Genomic DNA, 25,526 nt, shown 5'->3' with positions numbered 1-25,526 from the left:
TAAAGTTTAAAGAAGGAAAAAAACTAAGAATGCAAAAAGACAATTATGGAGAATTATGTATGGATTTGCTTTTATCCCTAAGGAGGAAAACCAAAGATGTCCCTAAATTTCTAATCCCAATGTACGCTATGCTCTATAATGAATATGAAGTATTGTGCTAATGAGATACATAAGTAAGGATGCATGTCGATTTTTTTGGGTGAAAAACAAAAGGAAAATTTACTTTGAAGAGATTGGTCTTGCACCATTATAAGAAATGATAGTTGAGCACAAAAGGTAAGTACTTTCCCGATTAGTGTATTGATGATTGGGATCTTTCCTTTGTTTCCTTTCTTTCTTTCTCTTTTTTTCTCTTTTTTTTTCTTTTTTTTTATGAATAAATAGAAAACGATAATCACATGAGGAAAAACATTCAAATGATGGTGATGATGATATTTATGCTCAATGGAAAAGTAATAGGCAAAGAAAGCTTCAACTAGTTGATTCTTACTTGGATCTATGTATGCATGAATTTTTTTTTTTTTTTTTGTTTCTTTGTATGGATGATAATAATAGTGTAAAAAAATAAAGAAAAAATGTAAATGATAGTGAAGTTTATATAGAGTCTAAACTCTGATACCAAATAATGCGGAACCTATGATTAACGAAAAAATTTAAAACTCACACAATTCTCATAAAGTATCAAAAACATATATCCTATTAAAACCATCATTACTTAACCCACTATCAATAAAGTGATAAAAACTAAGGTCATTGGAAAATTAAAAGAATAAAAAAACGTCACAAGAATACATTGATAAGTTGATCTAGTCCTTACTCAACAAAAAGGTTGAACACACCTCACCAGTTGAAAATAACTCCTTAATTTTATTGATATAAATTTGAATTATTACAACTAGAAATTGAATGTTTATTTATAGAATAAGATATTTGAATAATAAAGAAAATAATCTCCTAATTCAATGGTAGAAATTACGTAAAAAATTAAATTTAGAATAAAATAGGAAAACTAGTAAAATTAAAAGGATTACAATTAAAATAGGCTAGATCTGATCTCCCTTTATAGAAACTTTTTTAATTAGGAAAGATCTCAATTAATTATGGCTGATTTAAAGGAAGAAATTTAAATATGTTTTCCTTTTCTCTAAGATTGGACATTTAAGAAGTTTTCCTCTTTTCTCAAACAAGCTTGAGATTTATGATCAATTTCCTCCATTTGCCAATTTCCTCCTTTAAGGGGGAAGATTTCCCGCAGGATTAGAAAAACAAATCTCATGGGGAATCTCCCTCATTATGTCTTGACTGATTCTCCCCCTTAAAGGAAAATTTTTTCCTTTTTCTTGCTTATTCCCTCTTACACTTGGATTGAGATGTAAGTGCCATGATATTCTCGGATTGTTGGGCTTGTTTCCTCTTCCCGTGGGCTTCTTTAATGGATCCAAACCCATCCTCTTCAATGATCCATTCTTAGACATCATTTTCATGCTTTCGGGCTTGGCCGTCCATCTCTTCATGGTCCATGAGCAAGACAAATCAAGTAACTCTAAAGCAACGGGTGACATCTATAATCCCGCACAAAGGAGTGGTTAAGCTACTCGAACTGGATTATATAGTCTAATATAATAAGAGGATCAGAAATAAAGTTGCAGATGCCTTGTCCAAAAATTGGAGGTTGATGCAGATGCTGAGTAGTAGGCAGTCATGACATCTGTCACCCCTGCTTTCTTACCAGATTGCACAACTACAAGGGAAAACCTTCTTTGGTCAATCTATTGGAGGAGCTGCTCATTAATCCTGATAGTCGACCCCCTTATGATTTGAAAAATAAAGTCCTTCAATACAAAGGACATTCTGTGATCAAGTCTAACTCTGAATTAAGGGATATAATTCTTTACCAGTGTCAGAACTCAGCTATTAGAGGTCATTCAGAAAATAAGGCAACCTATAAATGCCTTAAACAACACATCTGTTGGTCAGGAATCAAGCAACTGGTAGCACAATGGATTCAGATGTTGTGAGGTTTGCCAAAGATGGAAAACAGAGAAGGTTTCATCACCAGGACTCTTGTAACCTCTGGCAGTGCCAACTCAAGTCTATAAGTCATGTATTCCTAAACATCATTGAGTAGCTGCCAAAGGTAGAAATAAAAGACAACATTCGGGTAGTAGTTGACTGTTTCACAAAGTATAATCACTTTATAACTTTAAGACACCCTTCAATGCGCAAGGAGTAGCCAGAGTATACATGGAGACCATCCAGCATTTGCATGGAGTCCTACAAGTGTTAGCTTCTGATTGAGACAATGTACTTCACCATTCTCTTTTTGAAGAAGTTGATGAGATTGGTGGGTACTACGTTACATTTCAACTATGCTTGCCACCCACAATCAGATGGTCAGACAGAGCAGCTCAGTATGTCCTTTAAAATGTATATTAGTTGCATGGCTCACCAGAGACCAAAGAACTGGACTAAATGGTTAGCACTAGCAGAATGATGGTAAAATACCATATGCCACTACAGGCTCCAGATAACCCCCTTTCAGCCCTTATATGGTTATTTTTCGTCTCATTTTGTAGTAGAAATCACCCAGACAACATCTCCCAAGGTGAAAAACTACCTGGCAGAATGGACCAAGATCAGTGGTGAAATTTGTCAACATTTACTGAAGGCTCATTATTGGACCAAGTAGTATGCTGACATGCACTGCAGTGACAAGAACTTCAAGGCACATGAACTGGTTTCACTCGGTATAACCCTTTTATCAGGGCTCAGTTCGTAAAGGTCAACATCCAAGTTACCTTAGCTTATATGGAGCTTTTGAAGTTATACAGAGGACCGGAGAGTGGAGTACAAGCTCAAATTACCACCAACTTCTCTCATCCATCTTGCATTTCATGTCTCACAATTAAGAAACGTAACACAAGAAGAAAAATTCACTTTGATGACCTGCTTGATTGTGACTCAGACGGGACAATAGCAGTATGGCTAAAGAAGGATTTAATATACCAAAGAGTCTATCGTGATGGGAAGGAGGTACAACAAGTGCCTGTGCATTGGCCAGGAACAAACATAGATGATTGCACTTGGGAGCATTCTGAATTCCTACTCCAGCAATTTTCCAACCTCAACCTTGATGACAAAGTTGCTAACCGAGCAAGGAACTTGAAAGTATGTTCAAGGCGTAGGGCAAGAGACTGAGGAGGTCATAATGGGTCCCACTTGATATTAGTTCTAATCAGGCCTTTTGGCGAGGGGCTGATTTTGTTTAGAGGATCGTCCTTGTTAGTTAGTTTTCATACTAGGTATAAATAACAGGTTGTAAGGACAATTTGACATAACTTGAAATTCAAATTCAAACAATTCAAATTCTCTCGCCAGCCTAACCCTCTTATTTTCTCTCTCTCTTCCTCTCTCTACTCAACTATTTCCTCTATCTACCAAATTCACCCACTCTCACCTATGTAGGAGCTAAATGACAAAAGCTCTTGACATAGACAGCACCTTCTAGAAAAATCATAATTCAGAATAGTTAAAAGATTCAAAAATACAAGGAAAATCTCACCAAGGAATCCAGACGAGTGTTGATAGTCTCAATATCTCTTAAAGGTTGTAGTAGATTGGCGCGAAGAAGTCTACTCCTGGAGAGGAAATGACATAGAATGTACATCAATAAGTACTATGAATTGAAATAAATACGATACTCCATATTGAACAGGAAGTTCAAAAATTTAATGGATGCAGGAGTTTTATTTAATTCATAAGCCCACCATAATCAATATTTCTAACCCAACTCCTCTACCTACAACCCCAGTAAGAAAACAAAAGTGACATGATGCAGTAGATCATAGCTAAAGAAAAAAAAAGAGCTGAAAGGTAATAATTTAAAGTTATGAATCAGTTAGCAAGATGACACGTAGTCCCTGCCAGCTTTCACTTTATTACATACCCGCCAACAGTTTTTGTTGTCCTGAGCATGTGAAACAAACTTCTCTTTTTGCTGCTTGTGCCCCAAATAGTAGAATGAAGTGGTTCAATTATTTCTAAATTCTGGACACTAACAGTATATTTAAAATGTAAATTTTAGTACCAAGGGAAACAGAAAGGAATCACCTATACCAGTAAAATTTTTTTACTTGTAGACCGATCACAACACAGAGAGAAAAACTACCTAGTAGCATCAATGTTCATGTGATCAAATGATCCATTAAAAGTAACCTGAGAAATTGAGAAACCGGCAAGAAAGAAAATTAGAGTTCTTTCAAACAAAATGAAGCTGAACTGTAAAGAGAAAAATAATCAAATTCCTTTCATTTTTCTCAGGGAAGATAATTCTTTTCTTGTGGTATAACATTTTTTCATGAGAGCGTAGTGAATTCTGTATTCTATCAAACAACTGTAATGCTGGAGGTCATACTGATATTTGGATTACTTATTAAAAAAATATGTCAAATAAAACAGTGAGATGAAAAAGAGAAGTACATTGATAAGAAAATGGGATATAGTAAAGCTAATATTTGACAAATCTTCTATCTGTCAATATATTATTCTAACACAGGATATGTCAATGCTGGGCTGTCACTTTCACAAGCAGGACAAACCTAGCAGAAAGTATATATGGTTAAATTATTGCTCCTTGTCAAACACAATATTCCATACTAAATGGGCAAAAATGAAAAAAGTAATTTAATGAATCCATGGCAGTTTGGTTTTGGGGCTTGGCACGAAAATAAGTATAAACAAATGATATGAAGATATGGGAAGGTAGGGTGCAGTAAATTGGAAAAGGGGGAAATTACCACAATATCTGCCAGGATGCAGTCCAAAGACTAACATCTTATATTTAGTTGTTCGAAATATTATATAATGAATAGTGATAGAACAGCTGCTGTTATTTATCCTCCTAATAGGTAAGGAACAAAGATGCACCATAAAATACATACCGACAATGAGTGGTTTGTGACAATGACGCCTTTCTCTGCTTCTATCCTGTGGAATGATTTAGATGAAGAAAGTTACATATTAATCCTTTATGTAAGATGATATTGTTATAATATATAGTATAGTTTACTATATAGTATGTACCTAAGACTTCCCTATATAGTTAGCTTGCTATTTTATAGTTTTCTTTTTCTTAGGATATGAATCCCAATAAGTACCCATGTACTTTTTTACCATATGGTAAAGTTACATATTTTCTTGAACATGGTATCATTACAACAGAGCAACATTAGTTTACAAAGAAAAAAGGCAAAAACTTGTTCCAAAAATCATTTTCTCTAAAACTCTAGGAGAAAGAAAACAACTTTACATCTATAGGGATCCTTTCTTCACTACAGCAATCCCATGTGTGTCACTCACTGGTGCTTGAGACTTGTGCTATCTGTACTCGACACTTCACATGGTTGAGTTGGCCTGACTAGCTCTTTCTTTCCTACAAGATGTGTCCATCTGTTTCACAGTTGATGTGCTTTTGTGATGATCATTGGTTAACGAGCTACCTCTTCTATATGATACAGCAGAGAAATTCTGTTTTGGTGTGATTTGCTTAGCAATTCTAGGTCTTTCTGGTTTCTGTTATCTATTTCTAGTGCTTTGCTGCAGTTTTAGGTCTTTCATTTTTAGGTGCAATCGTTTTTGATAACATAGTGTTATTTTAACTTGCAATGAAAATTTTATTTCCAATATCTTATTGCAAGCATGTGTATCTCAATCTAACGTCCAAGGTAAAAAGTTATCTTCTTGTTTGTCTTGTACTCGACCCTATAATTGTATCCAGTATCAAGTTATAGGAGTGGCATGACATTACTGTTTTATATTTTTAAAATCAGAATTATTTGAACTTCGACCTTGACTTCTTCAAAATTTTAGTTTAATGCATTTCTTCAGTTAGTTCTACTAGATATTACAGGACTCTTCCTCTCACAGAAAAAGAAGATGCCATATGACCATTGTTCATCATTTGCATACTTTAAGAATAGTTTCACTACTCCGCTAATGTGGGGTGGGAGACACTAGTCTGCACATAATATAGTCACTCGAGAGCTCATTATTTGCATTCATAATGCAACAAGAGACAAAAAAAACTAAATAATCCAAAAAAAAAAAAAAACAACTGAGCAGCGTCTTCTCACTTTCTCATTAATAAGCCAAACAGGAAATGCAACACAGAGATAACTTGGCATAACTAAGGGCTGGGTAATTATACTCGAAGAGGCCATGGCTCCAAACAGACTAGTCAATCCCCAGCAGTTGCTAGTACCAGTCACAAGGATATGTAGAACCACAAAGGCCATAGAAAATACATGTCTTTATATGCAAATAAAATTGCTTCCTTTTAGTACAATAAATATTGACATTGTTAATTAACTTTTTCCTCAGAATTTAATTACTAATTTTATTTATAAACTCCTAGTATCAAGTGCAGTTTCTTCCTGACATTTTCCGGAACTATTGACTTGGATGTCAATCAAAAGTAAACACAATCCTCCATGCATGTGGAGGGTTCTCATTTTGGAAGTCTAAAATGCTCTCTCACTATCAAAACTGTATAAAAAGCTAATGTTCTGAAAATACCACTTGATCGTAGCTGCAGCAGCGGCTAAGCAGAGATAATATTGCTTATAGTAAGTGTCCAAACCAAGTGCTGAAGGCTTCTTGGCTGCTAAGTTTTTAACAAGCACAGCGCCCTAAAATTTTAATCAAATTGGTATTTTCAATAAGAGAAATCAGCACACAAATTCTATGTATAGAATAAGAAATGTCAAATAAAACCTTGGTGTCGTCAAAGCAGCCACGACCCATTATAACCTGTAAAGAGTATGAGATAAGATAAATTCCTTACTTCTTAAGTGTATAACATAAAAAAAAATATATATTATTAAAGATGGAAAAAAGGAAGGAATATTAACAACAAGAAGCATGAGACATCCTCTGCTTAAAGCTTAAGGAAAGCAGAAGAATAAAAAAGAGAAGCAAACAATCATTCTCTAGTCAGATACAATGGAGCTCAGTAATGCCTATGAAAGGGTAGTAGCCATGTGCCTTAACCCATACTGTTGCCAAAACAGCCGCCCTTTCCCACAGCTCATAGAAGGATGTAATCCAGTCATTAAATATCTTGCAATTCCTTGCGAGCCAGATACACCATAGTCCTGCAAATAGAGCCTCTCTCCATAGGGTTTTAAGCCTCCAAAGCCTGCCCTTCCCCTCAACTTGACAACTCAAGAGGATCTCCACCATGGGAGGGGCCACCATATATATGCCAAATAGCTTCATCAATTTCGTCCAAAACCCCCAAGATGTGCACAATGTAGGAATTAGTGCAGGTTCGTCTTACCCCTGCAAAGCACATCACATAAATGTCTAGAGACAAGGTTCTATGAGGTTGACAGACTTCGATTATGTCATTTTTGTTAAGGTTCCGATGGATAGCAGTTCATAAAAAAACTTTAACCTTCAAAGGAACAGGAGATTTCTAGAACAATTTGGCATTGCAAAGTGGAGTATAGGCTGATCTTAAAATCAGATGTTCGAAAAGGATTTACAGGTGTATCTGCTTGAGGGTTCCAAGGTCCAAGTTCTAGTGTCAGGATGGGTAGTGAATCAAATAGTTTCCAAAAATGTTCAAGAGAGGAAGCATTTCAGCGTCCTCCTTGTCAGAAAGGTGACGGCTAAGGTATTCCAAGTCGTCACCTAAGGTATTCCAAGTTATAGTTCCCTTTGTGCCTGCAGTATGTGAAACAGGGATGTGTGTGTCTTGTGGACAAGTTATAAAGTTTGAAGAATGTGAATGTTTAGTGGCAAAATGTTGGTCTCCCACCCAAGTATCCTCCCAGAATTTGACTCTACAACCTCTTCTAGTCGAATATGAGCAAGATGGCCATAAAAGGGATAGGCTTGAAAAAGACTACAGTGAGAAGTGGTTATACTTGTAATTGCATCCAATTTATTACCTTCTATGCCATAATACTTCCAATCACCTTATGCTACAAAGAGTTCGGTTTCTGAGAAAAGTGCCAATTAGCCAATAATGATAAATTCTTGGATCTAGCCTAAACCACCATAGCCCCTAGGTAGGCAGCACATATTCCAATTCACCAACTGATCCCTCTCATCCTCCCCCATGCCTATGCACAAAAATATCCTCACATGACTCTCTATTCTTTCTACTATCCCTACCAAAATCCTAAAGATAGATAAAAATTATAAGGGAATACTTGAAAGAAAAGTCTGGTCAGGGGTACCCTACCCCCTAATGAAAAGAGCCCTTTCTACCTCTCAAACATTTACTCACTTTCAGTTGTACCATCTCCAAAAAAGCCCGCTTGTTAGGGTTTTCCCCCAAAAGAACCCCCAGAAAGTGATGGGTCAATCAAACCTAGCACATCTTATGGATCTCACAAGGTTATTTAGTACCTCTCCCTCCACATCCAACCCCTGCTAAGTCACTTCTTTCCAAGTCGATCTTCAGTCCAGATGCTCAAACACTTAGAGAATAGTGAATGTATTTCTAATGGATCTATCGTCATCTTGTAGGAATCCTACAGTATCATCCACAAATTGTAAATGGGAAACCTCTATCCTTTCTACACTTACTATCAGCCCTCTCATTCTATCCCTTTCTACGGGTCTGGTCAGTACTCTGCTCAGCACGTCCACCATGGTGAAAAGGAAGGGAGATAACGGTTGCCCTTGCCTCAGACCCCTAACTGCCTGAAACCATTCGTGAGGTTTCCCATTGACAATGACCACAAATGATATCGAACATAGACACCCACTAAACCATCTTTGGCATCTAACCCCAAAACTTTTCGTCTCCATCATCTGTCTAAGTAGCTCCACTCCACCCCATCATAGGCTTTCTCAAAATCTAAATTGAGCATGGAACCTTTTTTCCTAGACCTTTTTATATACTCAACTACCTCGTTTGCAACCAAAGAAGCATTTAGGATTGTCTATCTCACGTAGACACCCTGGTTCAGTGAAATAGTATCATCCAAGACCCACTTAACCTTGCTGAGAGCACCTTCTTGATGATCTTATAAACACTAGTCACTAAATTAATCGGGCAGTAATCAGGTACCTTCATAGACATTCTTTTTCTGGGACTAAAGTAAGAAAGGCAGAATTCAAACTCTCGCACATTGATCCATTCAAGTGAAACTCCTTGAAAACTTTCTTCAGATCCATCTTAATGATCTCCAACACTCCTTAAAGAACTCTATTGTAAACTATCAAGCCCTCGGGATTTATCTAGACCTAGCCCCAAAATTGTTTACTAATTTCCTCCTCCTCAAATATTCTCTCCAATAAAACGACCTTCTCTCCCTAAATGGGGCAACTAATCAATCCCCTTATGGAAAGGTCTTTGAGCCACTTGTTCTGTAATAAAGTCCTATAGGAGTTCGAGATTATTGATCAGTGACCTCCCTTCTTTCCTCCAACAATCCCGTCTCTAATTTTATCTCCTTGCTAGCCCTTCTCCTCCTATGAAATAATCAAGTGTTAGTGTGTCCTTTGGCCCACTTGTTTTTTGCCTTTTTCTACAGCTTCTCTCTTCCTTTATTATTATCTCTTCCTATTAATTTGTTAATCCTGTTTATTTTCCTGCTATGTATCCTATATCATGTTCTTCGTTGCAAGCCTCTCCAATTCACTCATTTCCCCAAATATTTTACTTTTCCTGAGTTTCACATTTTTAAATACCTCCTTATTCAAGTTTTTTTAGTTCCTCTTTCAAGTGCTTTAATTTTCTCATAAATTTGTGGCCCTCCCATCCTCTTTCCTCATTCTTATGCTATTGTTCTCGAACCACTTCCTCAAAAATAAGCCCTGAAGCCACATATTTTCAAACCGGAAAGGGGTTGGACAATCTAATGCGTTGTGATTTAAGTAATATAGGAAAGTAATTTGAGACAGGAAGTGGGAGCAATTCCTGTACCAAGTCAGGGAAACTATCGTCTCAAGGTGTGTGATCAGAAAGGGGTCCAAATGGGAAGAAATTGTACCTTGATGGCTCACTAACCATGTGAATTGACCGTTAGCTAGCGGGAGATTTCTTAATTCACACTCCTCCATGAATTCATTAAATCTGTGCATGGTTGTGATGATTCCGTCACCTCCTAATTTCTCCTACGGGGTTCTACAAGTGTTAGATCTCCACCTATGGACCACAACTGTCCACAAAGCCCTGATAATGAACACAACAGCTCCCAAAATCTAATCGAGATCTATACCTAGTTGGGCCATAGATATTAGTAAACCAGCATTTTCCTTCCCCTTTTACATCTAGTAACACTATCAAGGTAAACTGTCCCTCAATAAGTTCCACCTTAGTAGCAAACTGCATGTCCCAGATTAATATAATTCCTCCCCATGCCCCTATATGAGGAAGGGCGGCCCACTCCTTATATCCTCTCCCACACACTACAGACTAGCATAGTATCAATTTACTGCTTTTTTGTTTCATGCAGCATTACTAATCCAGGTAGCTCTTCCTAAAACCTCTTTGATTTGTTTTCTGTTTTGCACATTTCTTATCCCATTTATGTTCCAACTACAACCACTCAACCATATATATACATACAGCAAATAAGTAAGCTATTCCTATCAACATAAATTTTTAGGACCAAAACTCCAAACAACTTTTTATTTCACATTACAAACATGAGTTTGAATTAACATAGAAATGCTTATGCACTTATCTACTGCACAACATGTAGGTTCTTACAGTGGATCACCTTCTTAACTGAAGCATAAAATCGATCCACCAAATCTGATATTCCAGCCATACCATCAGGTGCCAATTTGTTCGGAGGAGCAATGATCACCGAAGGATCATAGAAATGCAGCAAAGTTTTCGTATTCTGGTATGAATTGCTAGTTTCAATATATTGAGAAAGATGCAATGAAGCAGACCTCAAATCGAAAGCAGCCAATCCAACCTGTTCATATAAGTTGTCTCAGACAAGCATCATGAAACTTTCTTGGTGTCTTACATTCTTACACCATAATGCGTGTGTGTGCGTGTGTGTGATATGTGATGGTAAGAACTGAAACTTTTTTCTTTCCTCATTTAGTTTAAAAAGTACTAAAAAGTACCTTCCTTCACTTTATTCTCAGTGACAACATCTTAGCGGAAGCTAAAAGAAAGTAGTCTAAATAAATTCATTGGATTATAATAATCACAAGTCATGGTTTCTCTTCCCCATGTTTCATAATCCTCATGTTAGTTGGGTTTATTTAGACTTTTGGGATATCCAACCTAGTGTAAATAGTTAGATTTATTTCCTTTTTCAATTCTTTGGAAAAATACCTGCTTTCACATATTACAGTTTTGTATATCAGAACTTCAGGTCCACTAACTTTTAGGAATAATAAGATGGAATGCAGATAAAAGATTGCTAGAAACACAGTTACAAACAGGAGTTGCTACTGCATTATAACGAGTGTATATAATATTTAATACAATTGTTAACGTAAAAGAATTTGTTCACAGCCGTATCATGCTATTAATACTAAACACAGATTTACCAACTCAATAGAACCATAATGTCTGATATTTTGAGGTTGATTCTTTATATCACACTTGGTTCTCATTTTTTTAGATCTGTATCTTTCAGAAGATCATAAGCCATTGGTATTTTCTTGTTGCCTTGGGCCTCAAGCCTTTTCTCATCCATGCTTTCTTTATAGAAATCTTAAATCTTAGGTCAGTAGTTGTGCAAAATGCCAGAAGTTCCTCTGATCTCAACCTTGCTTGGTGCTATCTACAACTATTCAAGAGTGCAGCTGTCATGATTTTATCTCTCCACATCTCATACTAAATTGCAGTCAATACAAGGTTTGCAAGCACTAGGAGGTTTCTTTATTCTACTGATTAATTTTCCACGCCCTTTTGTTTACAAAAACCTCTAGACTAACAAATAGAGTAATCTTGTCATTTCAGTGCACCAAATCGCAGTGACAAAATGCAACATCGGTTGCCTATGCAGCCATCTAATCCTCACTGCAAAGCAATCGGTTGTCTGTTATCACTCATTTTACTCTTGATGCACATCTATGATGCTTGTTCACTAATACAGGAGCTTTGATAGCAAGTGGTGCAATATCCTACTTTTCTTCCATGAATGTGAAAGAAATTATGAGAACAAACTGAGAATTTCAAGACATTACAGCAAATAAATTCATTAGTCAGCACAAAGAGTGTATTGGAATCCAATGGTTAATACTTCAACTACCAGTATCGTTGAATTCTTTATGCGCTAAGTCACCTCTAAAAATAGGCAGAATTCTGCTAACTAAAATTAACAAAGAGAAGAAATCTGTCGAATAATGCAAGTGCACGTTTTAGAAATTTAGAATAAATATTGCATATATAGATTTAACGTATGATGAATAAAAAAAACCGTATGCTATTCCATATTTTTGCTGATTCCAATATCTGAAGAGAAGTGGCATCACAACTTGTTCACTTTGCTTTGCGCAGATCACTTCAGAGCAAAAGAAACTGGAAACAGACAGTCCATGCAAATTCTTTTCTTTAACATTTTCTTGTATGATTTACAAATGTCATGCTAGCCGCACGCCAAAATAGTGGCAAACGAAAGTACTATTCATTTTCTTTTCGGCGCTTTTTCTTAGAAACCAAACAGAATACCTCTTTAGCTCTATTTTCGATGAGACCGATCACGAAGCTTGAACTCTCTCCTCTGTCCTCTTCCATTTCGTATTCACGCAATATACTGAGGCTTAATTCAAGAATGAGCGCCAGTTCTTGTGATATTTATAGGCGAGACGTGGTTAGCGCTAAAATGAGCTTGGTGCTGGATGTTATTAAAAACGCGCACTAGGAATTTTTTAAAAGAAAACTTCACGTTCCCGGTACCTCTATTAAAAAGATTTAAAAATCTAAATACATCAACTTTTTAAACCAAATATAACATTTTTTAAATGGCTAAAAGAGGGTGTTTAAACTTTTTTTTTTTTATTTTGTTTAATTGAGTGTAAAATCTAAATACATTAACTTTTTTTAACAAAAATATGACATTTTTGTTTAATTGAGCGTCTAATTTTTTTATTTATTTTAAACAAACAAGTGTCTAATCTTCCTTATTTCCTTCAGTTTCATGATCAGAATTTGATTTGAACAAAATTAAGTACCTAATATTTTCAATCGCGTCTAATTAAGTGTTCCTTATTTATAAGTATTACTTAATTGAGTTTTTCTTCTACTTAGTTAAATTAACTCTGGGTATAATAGTTATTTGAATTTGGTACTAGATATATATCACATTCAACTGATTTATAACCAAATCTAACAGATTCATTAACAATCTGCTAGCCAACCCTAACCAATTGTCAACCAACTGTTTTCCATGTATCAAGATAATCATCAGAAACCATTAAATTTATACGTCTATAAATTGAATCCTTAGAACTTCTATTATGGTCATTCTTTTACGAATACTTTACCCACACCACCCGGAGTCCGGTACTCTTACACTGTTAAGATTAACTTTGTTGAAAAAGTTACTACATGATGAACTTTGGACTTTTGTCCTTATAAATTTCATGTATGAAGTTTTAAATACTAATTCTGATTGAATAAGCAACATATATACATTGTTACATAGACACATTTAGCAGGGACAGAATACCTGGTAGAGATCTATTAACATCAATTTGTAAAACAATTTGGTGCAGTTTCATTAAGAAGCTGATATTACTACCAGAGTCATTAAAATCAATATTCCATGCCATTCTGTCCGTTAGTGACCTCCTCAATTGTAACAAATCCGCCCTTCTCAATAGAACGCTGTGCTGCAACTCCCATAGCAACTGAAATCAACCCATCACGCAAATCCACAGTAGGAGCAACCAAACCTCTAATTGCAGACAGAAAATTAAGGTGTTCCAAATAGCTGGATCCGTGATGCAGTCCTTCATATCTGAAAAACAAACCAAGAGAAATGATCAGGATGAAAAGGTTCTATGAAAAATGATGGATCACATGTTTAAATTTGGTGACAAACACAGATACCCACTTTATTCGGTTATCTTCAGCTTTAAAACTGTGAACATTATTTCTTCCTCCCATTCGAGTTCCAAAACGAACAACATTCTCAGGAATAAAGGCCTCACCCTGTCCCCAAATACACAAATAATGGAGCCAAAACTGTACTATTGTAACAGGATACCAATTGTGAGTGTGTGTGTGAGAGAGAGAGAGAGAGAGAGAGAGAGAGAGAGAGAGAGAGAGAGAGAAAGAAAGAGAGAGAGAGAAACCTTTCCAAGGTCACCTACAACAGATATTTCCTGTTCATTTTTACTCCCTTCAGCAAACATGCATAGGTCGAGCATTCCTCGAGAACCATTGTCAAATTCAACAATCACATATGCATTGTCAATGATGTCAGGTACCTAAACCAAAAAACTTACAAGAGTTAGCAATAGATACAAGTAGAGTATTTCATCTCTATTAGACAAGTGCGTTCAGAAACACTCGAATGTAAAGCAAAGAAAAATCAATCCATTTCAGAGCTTCTTCTCGGAACCTTCTAGCGCAATAAGAATAACCTGCCAAATTTGGCATTTTAACTCAGATAAATTAAATTCAAATTAGAGGATGTTCTGATTACTCAGATAAAAAGTGTGTCCCATATCTATTAGATAAAACCAGAGAAGATAAGAAAATCACCAGGAATAGTCAAATGGACTGGATTGTTAATTGGCTCGTTAGACGAATTAGTAAATGAGCTACAAAGATAACATCTGGATCAACACAATCACCAAGAAGATTTGTGCAGATAACTCCTTCAGGAACTTCACTACCCATTTAAGGGGAACATTAAAATATAAAAAATAAATAAATAAACCTATATCTGGATGCTAGAAGAATTGTGCTTTGACTAGATTTTCTAAGGAATGAACTGGTTTAAGGTAAATATCTTCAAGTATGGTGGAAATATTAAGCGAAAATTTGGTTGAAGTGTCTGTAAGGCTTTCTAGAATTTGCAAGATTTATCCTTTCATAGATGAAGAGAGAAATATATGCTACACCCCGAGTTATCACATGCCAACTGTCATTAAAAGAATCTTACCTTTCCATCATATACTTCATCTTTATGGTTAAGATCCATGGCACCGGAAGACATCACACGAACAGGATTTGCACCTGCAAATAACCTCATCAGGTCAAAAAAGTGGCAGCACTTCTCTACCAGAGTCCCTCCTGTGTTCACATTGAATCTGTTCCAATTGTTGACCTACAACAAGCACTAGTCAATAAAATAAAAGACTGCAATGAGGACATTTTGACTTGTAATGTTTACCTTAACCAAAAAAGGAAACCTATGTTCCCGGATTGCCACCATCTTGACAAGCCCAATACTTCCACCTTTAACTATTTCTATCAATTTGGCAACAGGTGGCATGTATCTGTACTCCAATCCAACTTGTATCAGCATTTCTGACCTCTTTTTTGCCGCATTAACAACCTTATCTTATCACAAAGTATAAAATACAACATCAATCAACCATGAAGAAAATGGTAAAATACAAAAGGGAAAAAGCTGCTGTAAGCAGTATACAAACAGATCTGGAAGTGGCCATAGATACAGCTCAAGACAGTGGGAAATTCAGTCAATAACTATCAGTCTTTAGATGCCGAGTTTACGTTATAGGTACTCCACTACTTTCGCTTTATACCACATATTAGAAGAAAAAGGCATATATTTACACAAAAAAGTAGCTTACCTACTTAAATTTTGCATTGATATCTTTTATACAAATTGCCTACAAGAACAAAAATATATGAATGAATATAGATGCTTATAAGTACATTGACCTACCAATGCAAGGACCTACCACATACACACTCCTAACATATTTGGAATACTCCTGCTCAGATTAAAGTATAGATGTTAATGATCCCGACTCATTCAAATATAATCAATTCAAGAACCTCCTAGAGCTTTCGTCAAAATATAAACCAAATGATCTCTAGTTCAGACATGATCACTGGGGATCAATTCTTGCATAAGTTCATGTTTGGAACAAATAGAGAATTTTTGTGAAACTCGCTTTGAAATGAGCAACTCATTAAACAAGAAGATGACTAAAATCTCATATAAATGACATAAATTGAGCTAATAGGAAATTCTAAGTGGAATTCCCTTAAGCTAAATTTTTATCATTTTCAAGTAAAATTCTCATCATTTTTTATTTCAAACAAAAAGCAAAATTCTCATCATTTCCTACTTGAGTTAGGGTTAATTTCCAAATGAATTCAACAATAATTCTTAATATGTTCCGAGCATGGCCTAAGTTTTTCTCAAATAGAAAATCAACTTCATGCGCTTAGTTAGCTCATGAAAGATTGGATCTGAGATAACACAAAGAGCAGCTAGGCTGTCACGCAGTCAATAAGGGGTATATATATATATGTAATCATATATATTATTCAAAACTAAATCTGCAATGGAGCATGTAGCTCCAGCAGTGACTAATTTACAACTTCTAGTAGGTGGGAATTTGTTTGCTATTAATGCACATTTTTCTGATGAGTTACTATAAGATAATTCTATTTTACAACCAACCTGTGATATCTAAAACGAAAGTCGTCATTGGCAGGATTTCTGATTAACAGTTGCATTATCTTAACAGAATACTGCTGTCAATAAGGTAATCAAAAAACTGCTGGCTGCAACAGTGATGAAGCCCAAAAGTACATAACTTCAAGGCACTCAGCATGGAATGAGGGATTTGTTCTTTGAGAGGTACGGAATGAGAGACTATATGCACCATAAAAGAATTCATAATCTACAAACAGAAGCCTGGGGAAGAAAAAGTATATAAAAAAAAAAGAAAAGAAGCACTAACCTCTCTGCAATCGGCAACTGTGGTGCACATTGGCTTCTCTACAAGCACATGGTGGAGTTTAGGGTGGTTAATAATATCCATAAGGATCTGATAATGAGTCATGTTCGGAGTGGAGACAACCACCACATCACAAAGCCCACTTTCTAATAATTCCTGATGCCCTGAAAATACCTTTAAACTTCTTAATGTCACAAAGCTTCCTTCTTAAGATATAGTTATACTCAAATTGCACAGAAGCTGGGAACTAATAGACCTACAGTAGACTTCGATTTATTCAACTACAGCTCCAACTTTTTGAAACAAAAAACCCAAGTACAGTAAAAAGCATGTCTAAGTCAATTCTTTTGGATCAAAATGATAAAAATTAGCTCTTTGATTTAAAAGAAAATGCTTTCACCTGCTCAACGCCCAAGATTACAACCAAAAATCACGAAGATCAAACCAAAAAAAAAAATTAACATGGGTATAGAAAAATTCTTGTTTAAGCTCAAGTTCTACATCAAAACTTCCCCTGCTTGTTACTAAAATGGAAATTTAGGTAAAATGAAGTAAACAGCATCTCAAAACAAGTCAAATGTGGAATATATGATAACCCAAGCATCAGAAATAAACACGAGGGAGCTAAAACAAAAAGATGAGTACCTTAAGCGGCCAATCAAAGGAGTGAGCTAATTCAATGGCAAGTTTTTGGGAAGGGAGATGAGGATCCGCTATGCAAACAACAGCAACGCCTTCACTGCGAAGATGGTGGAGATTAACGAGGTGCTCTCTTCCCATCATACCTACTCCTATGATGCCATACTTCACCACAGTGTTATTAGCATCCATGATGAAGATCTGTGTTTCCCCCGTTCCTGTGCAGCTGGACTCTTACTTTTAGACTGGAGCTGTTCGTCGCTAATATTCCTCTGCTACTGTAAGCTTTAGCATCTTAAAATTCTTTGGTTATTATTATATTAACATGATTTAATATATTTGAGCTTTTACCATTTTAAAATTAATTTGTTAGTAGTATTTATTTATAGTATATTTTTTTAATAACTTATATAATATGAATAAAATTCGTATTTTAATGTGTCTTAGATGTATTGTATATTTAAAATATGTATTTATGGTATATTTTTATAGTTATCTAAAATTTAAATTAATTGAAATTTTTTTATCAATTATCTAATAACAAAATTTTAGCTTAAAATTTCTACGAAATTAAAATTATATAGTTAATTAAAAATTATCAATTATCAAATAGCAATTATTTCTGCCGCCTGCCTTGCTTACAGAAACTGCGGAAGTCCCGCAAAAAATTTCGTACTCCTGCAAACCCTAACAATAAGGCAGAGAGCTAATCACCCTGCGCGTAGTAGGAAGGCAGCAAAATGAAATATCGATTTTCGCGACATGCCTCTATGTTCCCTTACTACTCGCGATTTTACCATCTCCACAATCAACGTCGGGTTTTCACTTCGTTTCTCAGAAAGATTCAAACAAATTTCCAAGCTCGTGCTTCCTTCAATGGCGGCAGTGGTGACTCTCGAGGTCAAGGTCAGGAGTTGGCCTGTTTCAAGTCTCAATTTACAGAGTACTTACTGTTGTTTTTGCTGGGAAAATTGCTGGGAACTGAGGGAACATGGATTTTGAGCTTTACCTTTTTTTCTTTACTGCTTATACAACATTGCTTAGTCACTGATATAAACAAGTGAAAGTGAGTTCAATGTGGCAAGTACTTCTGTAAGAGGGCACTGAGTTAAACTTCGCCTCAAAAGCATGGTGAATTTCACTACTCTGTGCATTTTCAGGTAATGCTTTTCTTTTGCCTGGTGCAACGGTAGCTACAATACTTATGCTAGGTGCTCTTCATGCTCGCCGGTTATATGATGACAAGAAGGTACTTACTGATCGGTTTATGTCGAAGAACTGATGGCTTACCCTCCTTTTGCTTCCAAAAACAATAATCTGCATCTATGGTTAAACTGTTATCTCCACTCTCCAGGAAGTTCTCTGGCACCTTGTTTCTGGCTCGAATAATCCATGGAACCTAAAACCATGTTCTATCTATTTATTGCATCATCTAAATTTTTGCAGTTATTATTACAATGAAGGTTTCTGGAGTTATGTTTCCTTCATGTCTACTTATCTGTTTTTCTTGCTGATAGATCGAAGAAGCACGGGAAGAGGGAGTGGAATTTGAGTTCCAACCAGATGTTAAAGTATCTTGTGTTCTCATCTCAATCTGAAAAAAATTAATAGTTGTCATGTTATGACTGTCATGTATAACTTCTGATACAATTTTTTGTGACCTCGCAACTTTAGGCTTCATTTCTGAGCATCCTACCTCTGCGCTCTATTTCAAGAGTTTGGGGTTACTTGACCAATGTGGTGAGTGTTTTTCCTATGTCAGAACCGAAAATGTTCAGGTATTCTTTAGCAATTTGCTGTCATCTTTTGTTGGGGTTTGGTTGACGCTTATGTAGGATATCCAAGTTAAACATTTAATCTGGGTTCTATTTCTATCTCTGTTATTCATCTGGCTATATTAATTCACTTATATTAGTGCCATCTTGGTAAATCATTGAAGAAACTATTGCCGCGGTACTTTATAGTTTGTGATCCTACATAAATTTGGTTGTCCTGGAAGGAACTAGTGAAACTGTTAAGGGCTTTGGCAGACTAAGTAATGAATTTGATATGCTCGTACATAAAGTGAAGAGAGTATAGCTTCTCAGTATGGTGCTTGAACTGTGTAGTCACCTTGATATTCTGCTCCTTTAACTATAACTTAGTGACTATTTTTTCACATATGTTTTATTTTTTTTAGCATGTGATGACTTTCTCTATATTATGGAAATTCCTGCCTTTTCGCACTTTTTCCATGTGTTTTGTTACATGTTTGTGTACTTTCTTGTGTTCATTGTTCTCTGTTAAATAGATATGATTTGCTTGCTAAAGGAGCTTGTTTTCAGGAAATCCCTGTCTGGATGCGTCCATATGTTTATATGGCTTGGGCTCGAGCTTTCCACTCAAGTATGATTGCTTAATAATATCTTTTGTTATCTATATCCTATCTTTGATAGAAACTATAGAAGACTTAAATGATTAAATTATTTGGGAATCTTCATTTCAGACCTTGAGGAAGCAGCTTTGCCTCTAGAAAAGTATGCTTCTTTGCGGGATTTCTTCATCCGTGCCTTGAAAGAGGGCTGTAGACCAATTGACCATGATCCTCATTGTCTGGTAACTGGTAACAAACATCTTGAACATCTTATTTTTCTCATTCATATTTCTCGTATTCCTTGCTAAAGTTGTTCAATTCGTGTGGATCAATAGGTTAGTCCTGTGGATGGCACTATCCTAAGGTTTGGAGAGTTGAGAGGACCAGGAGCTATGATTGAGCAAGTTAAAGGGTTTTCCTATTCTGTATATTCTCTTCTTGGTGCTAGCTCTTTGCTTCCCATTATAGCTAACGGGGAGACCCATGAAGAGGGTGGTGAACAAGAAAATATTCTTGAAGCAAAAAGTAAGAAGTCATGGTGGCGAGTCTCGTTGGCTTCTCCAAAAATCAGGGAGACTATATCCACTTGGTAATCATGTTTTATGATTGAAGATATTTTGCTATATCTTAAACCTCATATAATTATGATAGAGGACAGAAAGAGCTTGAGTACAGTACCTAGAGAAAATTTATTAGGAACCAAAATTGGAGATTTCATATCTCAAGTAACTCAATGTTAATATAATAATCATACAAATAGTCTACAAAACAAGTAAGTCGTGGTACTCACCTATAGGTACTAGATTACGATTTAGTATAGCAAAATTTTAAGTTAATTTGGAAAATCTTCTAAATAGGAAATAAGTTTATTAATTGAATAACCTATAATATGAAAAAATAAGTAGTGTACTGACTAAATAGGAAATAATGAACTCATACTAATGTAAGCCTATAGTTAATAGTTCATAAATAAGTAAATATCTTAAAAATACATAACCATACAATTACATAAACATAATTATTGGAATATATTCACTTAGAGCCTTCTTGTTCTGCATCATTCTACCCTGCTTGTTGAAAACTCAGCAACGAGTTTTGAAATGTTAAAAGTAATAAGGATATGAGAACTAGAACTTGTCTTTCTAACATTTGAAACTTGGAAAACTTGAGATTGTTTTGATAGAGCAAGGATACTTCCAATATCATGGATTCTGAAGGAGCAAATTGTTTTTGAAAGTAAAACTTTTATCAAATATATAGGCTCCAAAAGGATGCAACCCACATACAAGACCTTTACAAATCTGTCGAATTATCATCAGGTCTCCAATATCCATTTTGTTATATGGAAAAATTATTATTAAGATTGAGATGTTAAAATGTATAATGGCGAAGAATAAGGCATCCTCCTGAGTTCCTCACCAAGGAGGGCCCCGAATTGAACCTCCATTACAAAATTTTAGTGACAACTGACCTGATGATGATAATGCATAAATATCTTTTATTTATGTATAAATATTACAGTTACATGAATATATCTTATTACTGAAACTAATCCACTTTAGAGTCTTCTTTTTCTGCATCAAAATTACTTCCGTAATATATGCATATGTAGTTTTACGAAGTATTGAAAATGCCATATGTTGGACAACTCTAGATAATATACTTGTAGCAAAACCCTTGCCATTTAATTGCTTAAGTGACATATCATGTGGATAGATTATGTATTAAAAATTTTTATTGCAGTCCAATGAACGGGCTTTATTACTGTGTAATTTATTTGAAACCTGGCGACTATCATCGCGTACACTCACCAAGTGATTGGAACATCTTTGTTCGTCGGCATTTTTCAGGTAGCACTTTCTATTGTTAATAGTCTTCTATCTATTTGAATAAGTTGATTTGTTTTTATTATTCCTGTTGATGATTGTCATCTTGCCTAGACAATGCCACCCTTCCGTTAACTGGAATGTTTTCTATCTGGTGTAGGATCACGTAGTAGTGGATATAGGACAGTTTAAAGAATGGCAAATAAATAGATGAAAATGGAGAAAGACATATGAAACAAGGGATAAAATTGAAGAACAAATGCATCAGGGATATGAGCAAAAGAAAGAGGGAAATAACAGTGCCAGGTAGATAAAACAAGGAAGAACAATGACATAGAATTGGAATAAAACCCTAGTAAATAATTCTCAATTTAGTGTCTCTTCCATTAATAACTCTGTGCAGACACTAATTAGGATCAAGGAAACTTCAAAAATTAAAAATGAATAAAAAATTTCTTGATCTTATATTTTTTCACAAAAGAAGAAATATTTCTAGAAAGAGATAATGATTACAAACTAAGGGAGGATAGGCTATCCTCCCATAGAAAGAGGAGAAAAGAAAAGAACACTAAACAGGAAATTTGAAAACAGAAACTCATGCAGTAACTGAAGTACAAAATTGCCTCTTCCCTCAGACCTATTTATACTTTTACCCTTCAGTGTCTTCCTTACTCAGTGCTGAAGGGATCTTGGTTGTGATGCCTAGTTAATTATGTTTTTTCTAAAGTAGGTTGATTGTTTTCAATTTATTCTACAAGAAAGGGCAACTGGTTAATTCGATAGTTCCTAGCACCATTCTGTTACCTGGGACTTTCATTAATATCCATTGAAATAAACTTTTATAGCATTTTTTAGAGCATTAAATTGCATATGATAAGGAGACAGAGAAGCAGAAAACTGATGGGTTTCATGAGCTGGATAGGAATGATATTGTGAAAAATGGGCTATAAGCTGTCTGTGCACATGTTGTAACTGCTTCTGGGCTTGTTGGTGCTAATTAAATTGACATGACACAATCTGCCAACCAGCCAGAATAGGAAGTGCTTGGCCAAGTAAAATAAAATAGTAGAGCTGTGGTTTTGCAATGTCTGTAGCATATTGGTATTCACCATATGACGTCTTTGCAAATTGAAATTATTTATTTAAAGTTACCTACTATTGTTTCAGGTCGCTTATTTCCCATGAACGAGCGTGCTACTAGAACAATCAGAAATCTGTACATTGAAAATGAAAGGGTAATTTTGAGTTCATCAACTTTTTTCATGAGTATTTCTTCCTTTTCTCGCCAGTTTAACTGGACATGAAGTGGTGGAAAGGTCGGAGGCATCTTTGCATATGAATAAATAATTTTAAGTTTGAATCTGCAATATCTTAACACTTTAAGAAATGTGATACCATCAATAAATTCTTTTTGTCTGCTCATGGCTCCACATTTACTGAATTTATAGACATGCAATTCATCACAAAATAGAGATATTGAAAGTGAAAAGCCTCGTAAGACTGTGATAATTTGCTAATGCAAGAAGGGAAAGAAAATGAAAATCACAGCTCCTCCTTTGTTAAGGTGAAGAGAAAGTGTATTAACCACTTATACTATATTTATTCTTATGTTTCTTTGGGCATCTTTGAGGTTAAGTTCGATCAAAGATTCTAATTGCAGATGCAACATTATATTTTAACAGATTGCTGTTAGTTAAGTTTTAAGATTCTAATTGCGGATACTCTGTCACTTTCTTTGGCCATTAATGTTATATCTACAGTTTTAACATGAGCATAGACTTTAATTGACTACACATTTTTCCTCTTAATATATTTAGGTTGTAATCATTGTTCTGTTATCTTTCATGTTGATCAGGTTGTGCTTGAAGGTCTATGGCAACAAGGGTTTATGGCAATTGCTGCAATTGGTGCAACAAATATTGGCTCCATTGAGGTTAAGTGGCAATAGAAAGATAAAGAAAAGGCACATGCAAGCACTGACATACATCCAGAGATATTTAGAAAAATAACACGCACGTACACACACAAAATCTTTTGATGTTAGTAGGTGGCTACAGAAAGAGGAAAGAGGAGATGTACATAAAAACAAACAAGCTACAACAGTTGCTTTAAAATAATGTGTCGATGTTCAATTTCAACTCCTTAACTAGACTCCAGATTTTACAAATTCAAGCTAGTTAGAATCAGCTGGAAGATAGGTGCATGTTGCATAAATCACAATTATTATTCATGTAACTGTGTTGCAGATTAATATAGTTTAGCCCTGCACTAGTAAAAGTCAAGACGGTGATGAGATTATTTGGTTTTTTGGAAGATAGGTGCATCTTGTATTTGAGACTTTGCTGTTGATTATATTTTCATATGGCAGCTTTTCATTGAACCTGAACTTCGGACAAACAAGCCAAGAAAGAAGCTATTGCCCTCGGAGTCTCCAGAGGAGTGTGTGTATGAACCGGAGGGCGTTGGTGTAATGGTCAAAAAAGGGGATAAGGTTAGCAATGCAAAGACACCTTTCCGTGCAAACTGGATGCTCAAGTAATATATGCCATGCTTAGAATAAGGGGAAATGGGATCTGATTTGAACTCTTCATTTGTTTTCTAGGACGCACAAGAATTTTGGTTGTAGACTTTATAACTTCAAATCTAAGTATTGTAATTTGCTTAGCAGTCTTCATTTACATTGAATATCTGTTCAGTTCACTTTTTTTTCTTTTCAGGTGGCTGTTTTCAACATGGGATCCACTGTCGTGCTTGTTTTCCAGGCTCCAACAAGAAAATCAACCGACAATCTAAATACATCTTCAGATTTCAGGTTTTGTATCAAACGTGGGGATAAAATTCGCTTTGGAGAGGCTCTAGGGAGATGGCATGACCAGTAGCTACAAGCATGCTTTGTATGTAGTGCAATGCAGTCATTAAGCCATGATGTGGTAAAACTACCATTACCAAACAGGGCAATGTTGCATTCCTTTCTGTCCCATCTGTTGTGGGGCAAGGCAAATTTTTCCGTGGAGGGTTTGTTTGGCTCCATCAGAGTCAAGTAGCCATCCATGTGGGAAATACAAAACTAAGTGTTCCCATGTCTCATCCGAAAAGGAAGTGAAATGGCCAGGAAATACATCAATTATTTGTTGACAGAAGATTTTTTGGATCCTTTATTCGTTCTCCATGGTTATGACAATTTTTACTTTCTAGTGATTATCACAATATGAATTTAATGATTTTGAGAATGATGGATGTAGTGTAAAGTAAGGTTGTGGCCAGGACAGCTGCAACGTGATAACCAATATATTTCTGTTGTATGGTACATCAGGTTATTGATCCATATTCATTTACCCCTGCAATCTACTATTCTCAAATGTCTTCCACAATCCCTTCTTTCTCTCTCTAAGGCCCTGTCCTTGGCATGAATCAAGGAATGAACTGATATACTGGTGAATTTGTCCACGGCAATGCCACAGGAATTTCATTATTGGAGATGTAAACAATTTTTTTTTTAGATTTATTTGGAAATATGTTGTTATTTTAGCTGTAGTGTTATCATAATAATTTACTTCCTAATTTCATTATAGAAGATCAAATTGCTTCATTTTAAGCAGGATTTTCATTTAGTCATTTTAAACGAGTTTCTATCTTCTAATAAATTTTACAAATTTATTTTTCCAAATATAGTTTAAACTTGTTATTAGAACTAAATAATAAAGTGCAAAAGGATAAAAAGAATTAATTAACAGATAAAAATAAACACCTACAAGAATTTGAAACATACTGTGGATTCTTTTTCTTAGTCCTAAGCAACTAAAACTAAGTGCTTAAAAATTATTATTTTT

At 35.4% G+C, this 25,526-nt stretch overlaps 3 protein-coding genes across 11 annotated transcripts in view; 1 reads left to right on the top strand and 2 right to left on the bottom strand.

The window, feature by feature from the left end:
- The window catches only part of MSH4 (MUTS-like protein 4), a 62,818-nt gene extending 49,972 nt beyond the window's left edge, over positions 1 to 12,846 (bottom strand). For 3 of the 6 annotated variants that reach the window (XR_015818369.1, XR_015818367.1, XR_015818368.1), the window contains exons 1-8: positions 12,659 to 12,846; positions 10,740 to 10,943; positions 6,772 to 6,807; positions 6,574 to 6,686; positions 4,941 to 4,986; positions 4,169 to 4,215; positions 3,947 to 4,054; positions 3,563 to 3,638 (exon numbers count right to left, since the gene is read on the bottom strand). Coding sequence is in view for 2 of the 6 variants with exons in the window: in XM_088217657.1 (XP_088073783.1) it covers positions 3,563 to 3,638; positions 3,947 to 4,054; positions 4,169 to 4,215; positions 4,941 to 4,986; positions 6,574 to 6,686; positions 6,772 to 6,807; positions 10,740 to 10,943; positions 12,659 to 12,724 (696 nt within the window). In the remaining 4 variants the exon portion in view is untranslated. The remainder of the gene's footprint in view (positions 1 to 3,562; positions 3,639 to 3,946; positions 4,055 to 4,168; positions 4,216 to 4,940; positions 4,987 to 6,573; positions 6,687 to 6,771; positions 6,808 to 10,739; positions 10,944 to 12,658) is intronic. The other 3 variants (XR_015818366.1, XM_088217657.1, XM_088217658.1) reach the window with 3 other exon arrangements.
- A 731-nt stretch (positions 12,847 to 13,577) lies between these two features.
- Positions 13,578 to 17,955, bottom strand: LOC110817617 (Oxidoreductase family protein). 4 transcript variants are annotated; one of them, XM_022046237.2, is made up of 7 exons: positions 17,524 to 17,955; positions 16,882 to 17,052; positions 15,333 to 15,497; positions 15,102 to 15,266; positions 14,287 to 14,421; positions 14,046 to 14,143; positions 13,578 to 13,949 (listed from the first exon to the last, which is right to left on the bottom strand). In XM_022046237.2, exons 1-7 carry the CDS (start codon positions 17,707 to 17,709, stop codon positions 13,745 to 13,747), a joined length of 1,125 nt encoding a protein of 374 aa, XP_021901929.1. In that variant the 5' UTR covers positions 17,710 to 17,955; the 3' UTR covers positions 13,578 to 13,744. The 4 variants fall into 4 exon arrangements, with proteins under 4 accessions (XP_021901929.1, XP_088073780.1, XP_088073782.1 ...); XM_088217654.1 differs by having other exon boundaries at positions 16,882 to 17,042; positions 17,524 to 17,664; XM_088217656.1 differs by lacking the exons at positions 16,882 to 17,052; positions 17,524 to 17,955 and adding an exon at positions 16,599 to 16,758 and having other exon boundaries at positions 15,333 to 15,502.
- Positions 17,956 to 18,131: 176 nt separating this feature from the next.
- On the top strand, positions 18,132 to 25,003 carry PSD1 (phosphatidylserine decarboxylase 1). The gene is made up of 12 exons (XM_088217650.1): positions 18,132 to 18,423; positions 18,678 to 18,766; positions 19,035 to 19,088; positions 19,192 to 19,257; positions 19,842 to 19,902; positions 20,003 to 20,112; positions 20,206 to 20,459; positions 21,614 to 21,720; positions 22,864 to 22,931; positions 23,552 to 23,629; positions 24,065 to 24,187; positions 24,414 to 25,003. Exons 1-12 carry the CDS (start codon positions 18,258 to 18,260, stop codon positions 24,573 to 24,575), a joined length of 1,338 nt encoding a protein of 445 aa, XP_088073776.1. The 5' UTR covers positions 18,132 to 18,257; the 3' UTR covers positions 24,576 to 25,003.
- Positions 25,004 to 25,526: the final 523 nt, after the last annotated feature.

The sequence above is a fragment of the Carica papaya genome, chromosome 4, assembly GCF_054855325.1.
Source record: "Carica papaya isolate Zhongbai chromosome 4, ASM5485532v1, whole genome shotgun sequence".
NCBI classification, from domain to species: Eukaryota; Viridiplantae; Streptophyta; class Magnoliopsida; order Brassicales; family Caricaceae; genus Carica; species Carica papaya.
Note: the sequence above shows the minus strand (reverse complement) of the source record. Positions and strands in the feature narration are given on the sequence as shown.

What these genes read in the sequence shown, in the direction of transcription:
- LOC110817617 (XM_022046237.2), bottom strand. Translation starts at nt 17,709, where the DNA reads ATGGATGCTAATAACACTGTGGTGAAGTATGGCATCATAGGAGTAGGT. An exon ending in CAGTTGCCGATTGCAGAGAG is followed by an intron (nt 15,498 to 16,881) that starts GTTAGTGCTTCT and finishes TGATAAGATAAG; the next exon opens with GTTGTTAATGCGGCAAAAAA. An exon ending in TTGTAGGTGACCTTGGAAAG is followed by an intron (nt 14,144 to 14,286) that starts GTTTCTCTCTCT and finishes ATTTGGGGACAG; the next exon opens with GGTGAGGCCTTTATTCCTGA.
- PSD1 (XM_088217650.1), top strand. Translation starts at nt 18,258, where the DNA reads ATGAAATATCGATTTTCGCGACATGCCTCTATGTTCCCTTACTACTCG. An exon ending in ACCATGATCCTCATTGTCTG is followed by an intron (nt 20,113 to 20,205) that starts GTAACTGGTAAC and finishes GTGGATCAATAG; the next exon opens with GTTAGTCCTGTGGATGGCAC. An exon ending in TGTTCGTCGGCATTTTTCAG is followed by an intron (nt 21,721 to 22,863) that starts GTAGCACTTTCT and finishes CTATTGTTTCAG; the next exon opens with GTCGCTTATTTCCCATGAAC.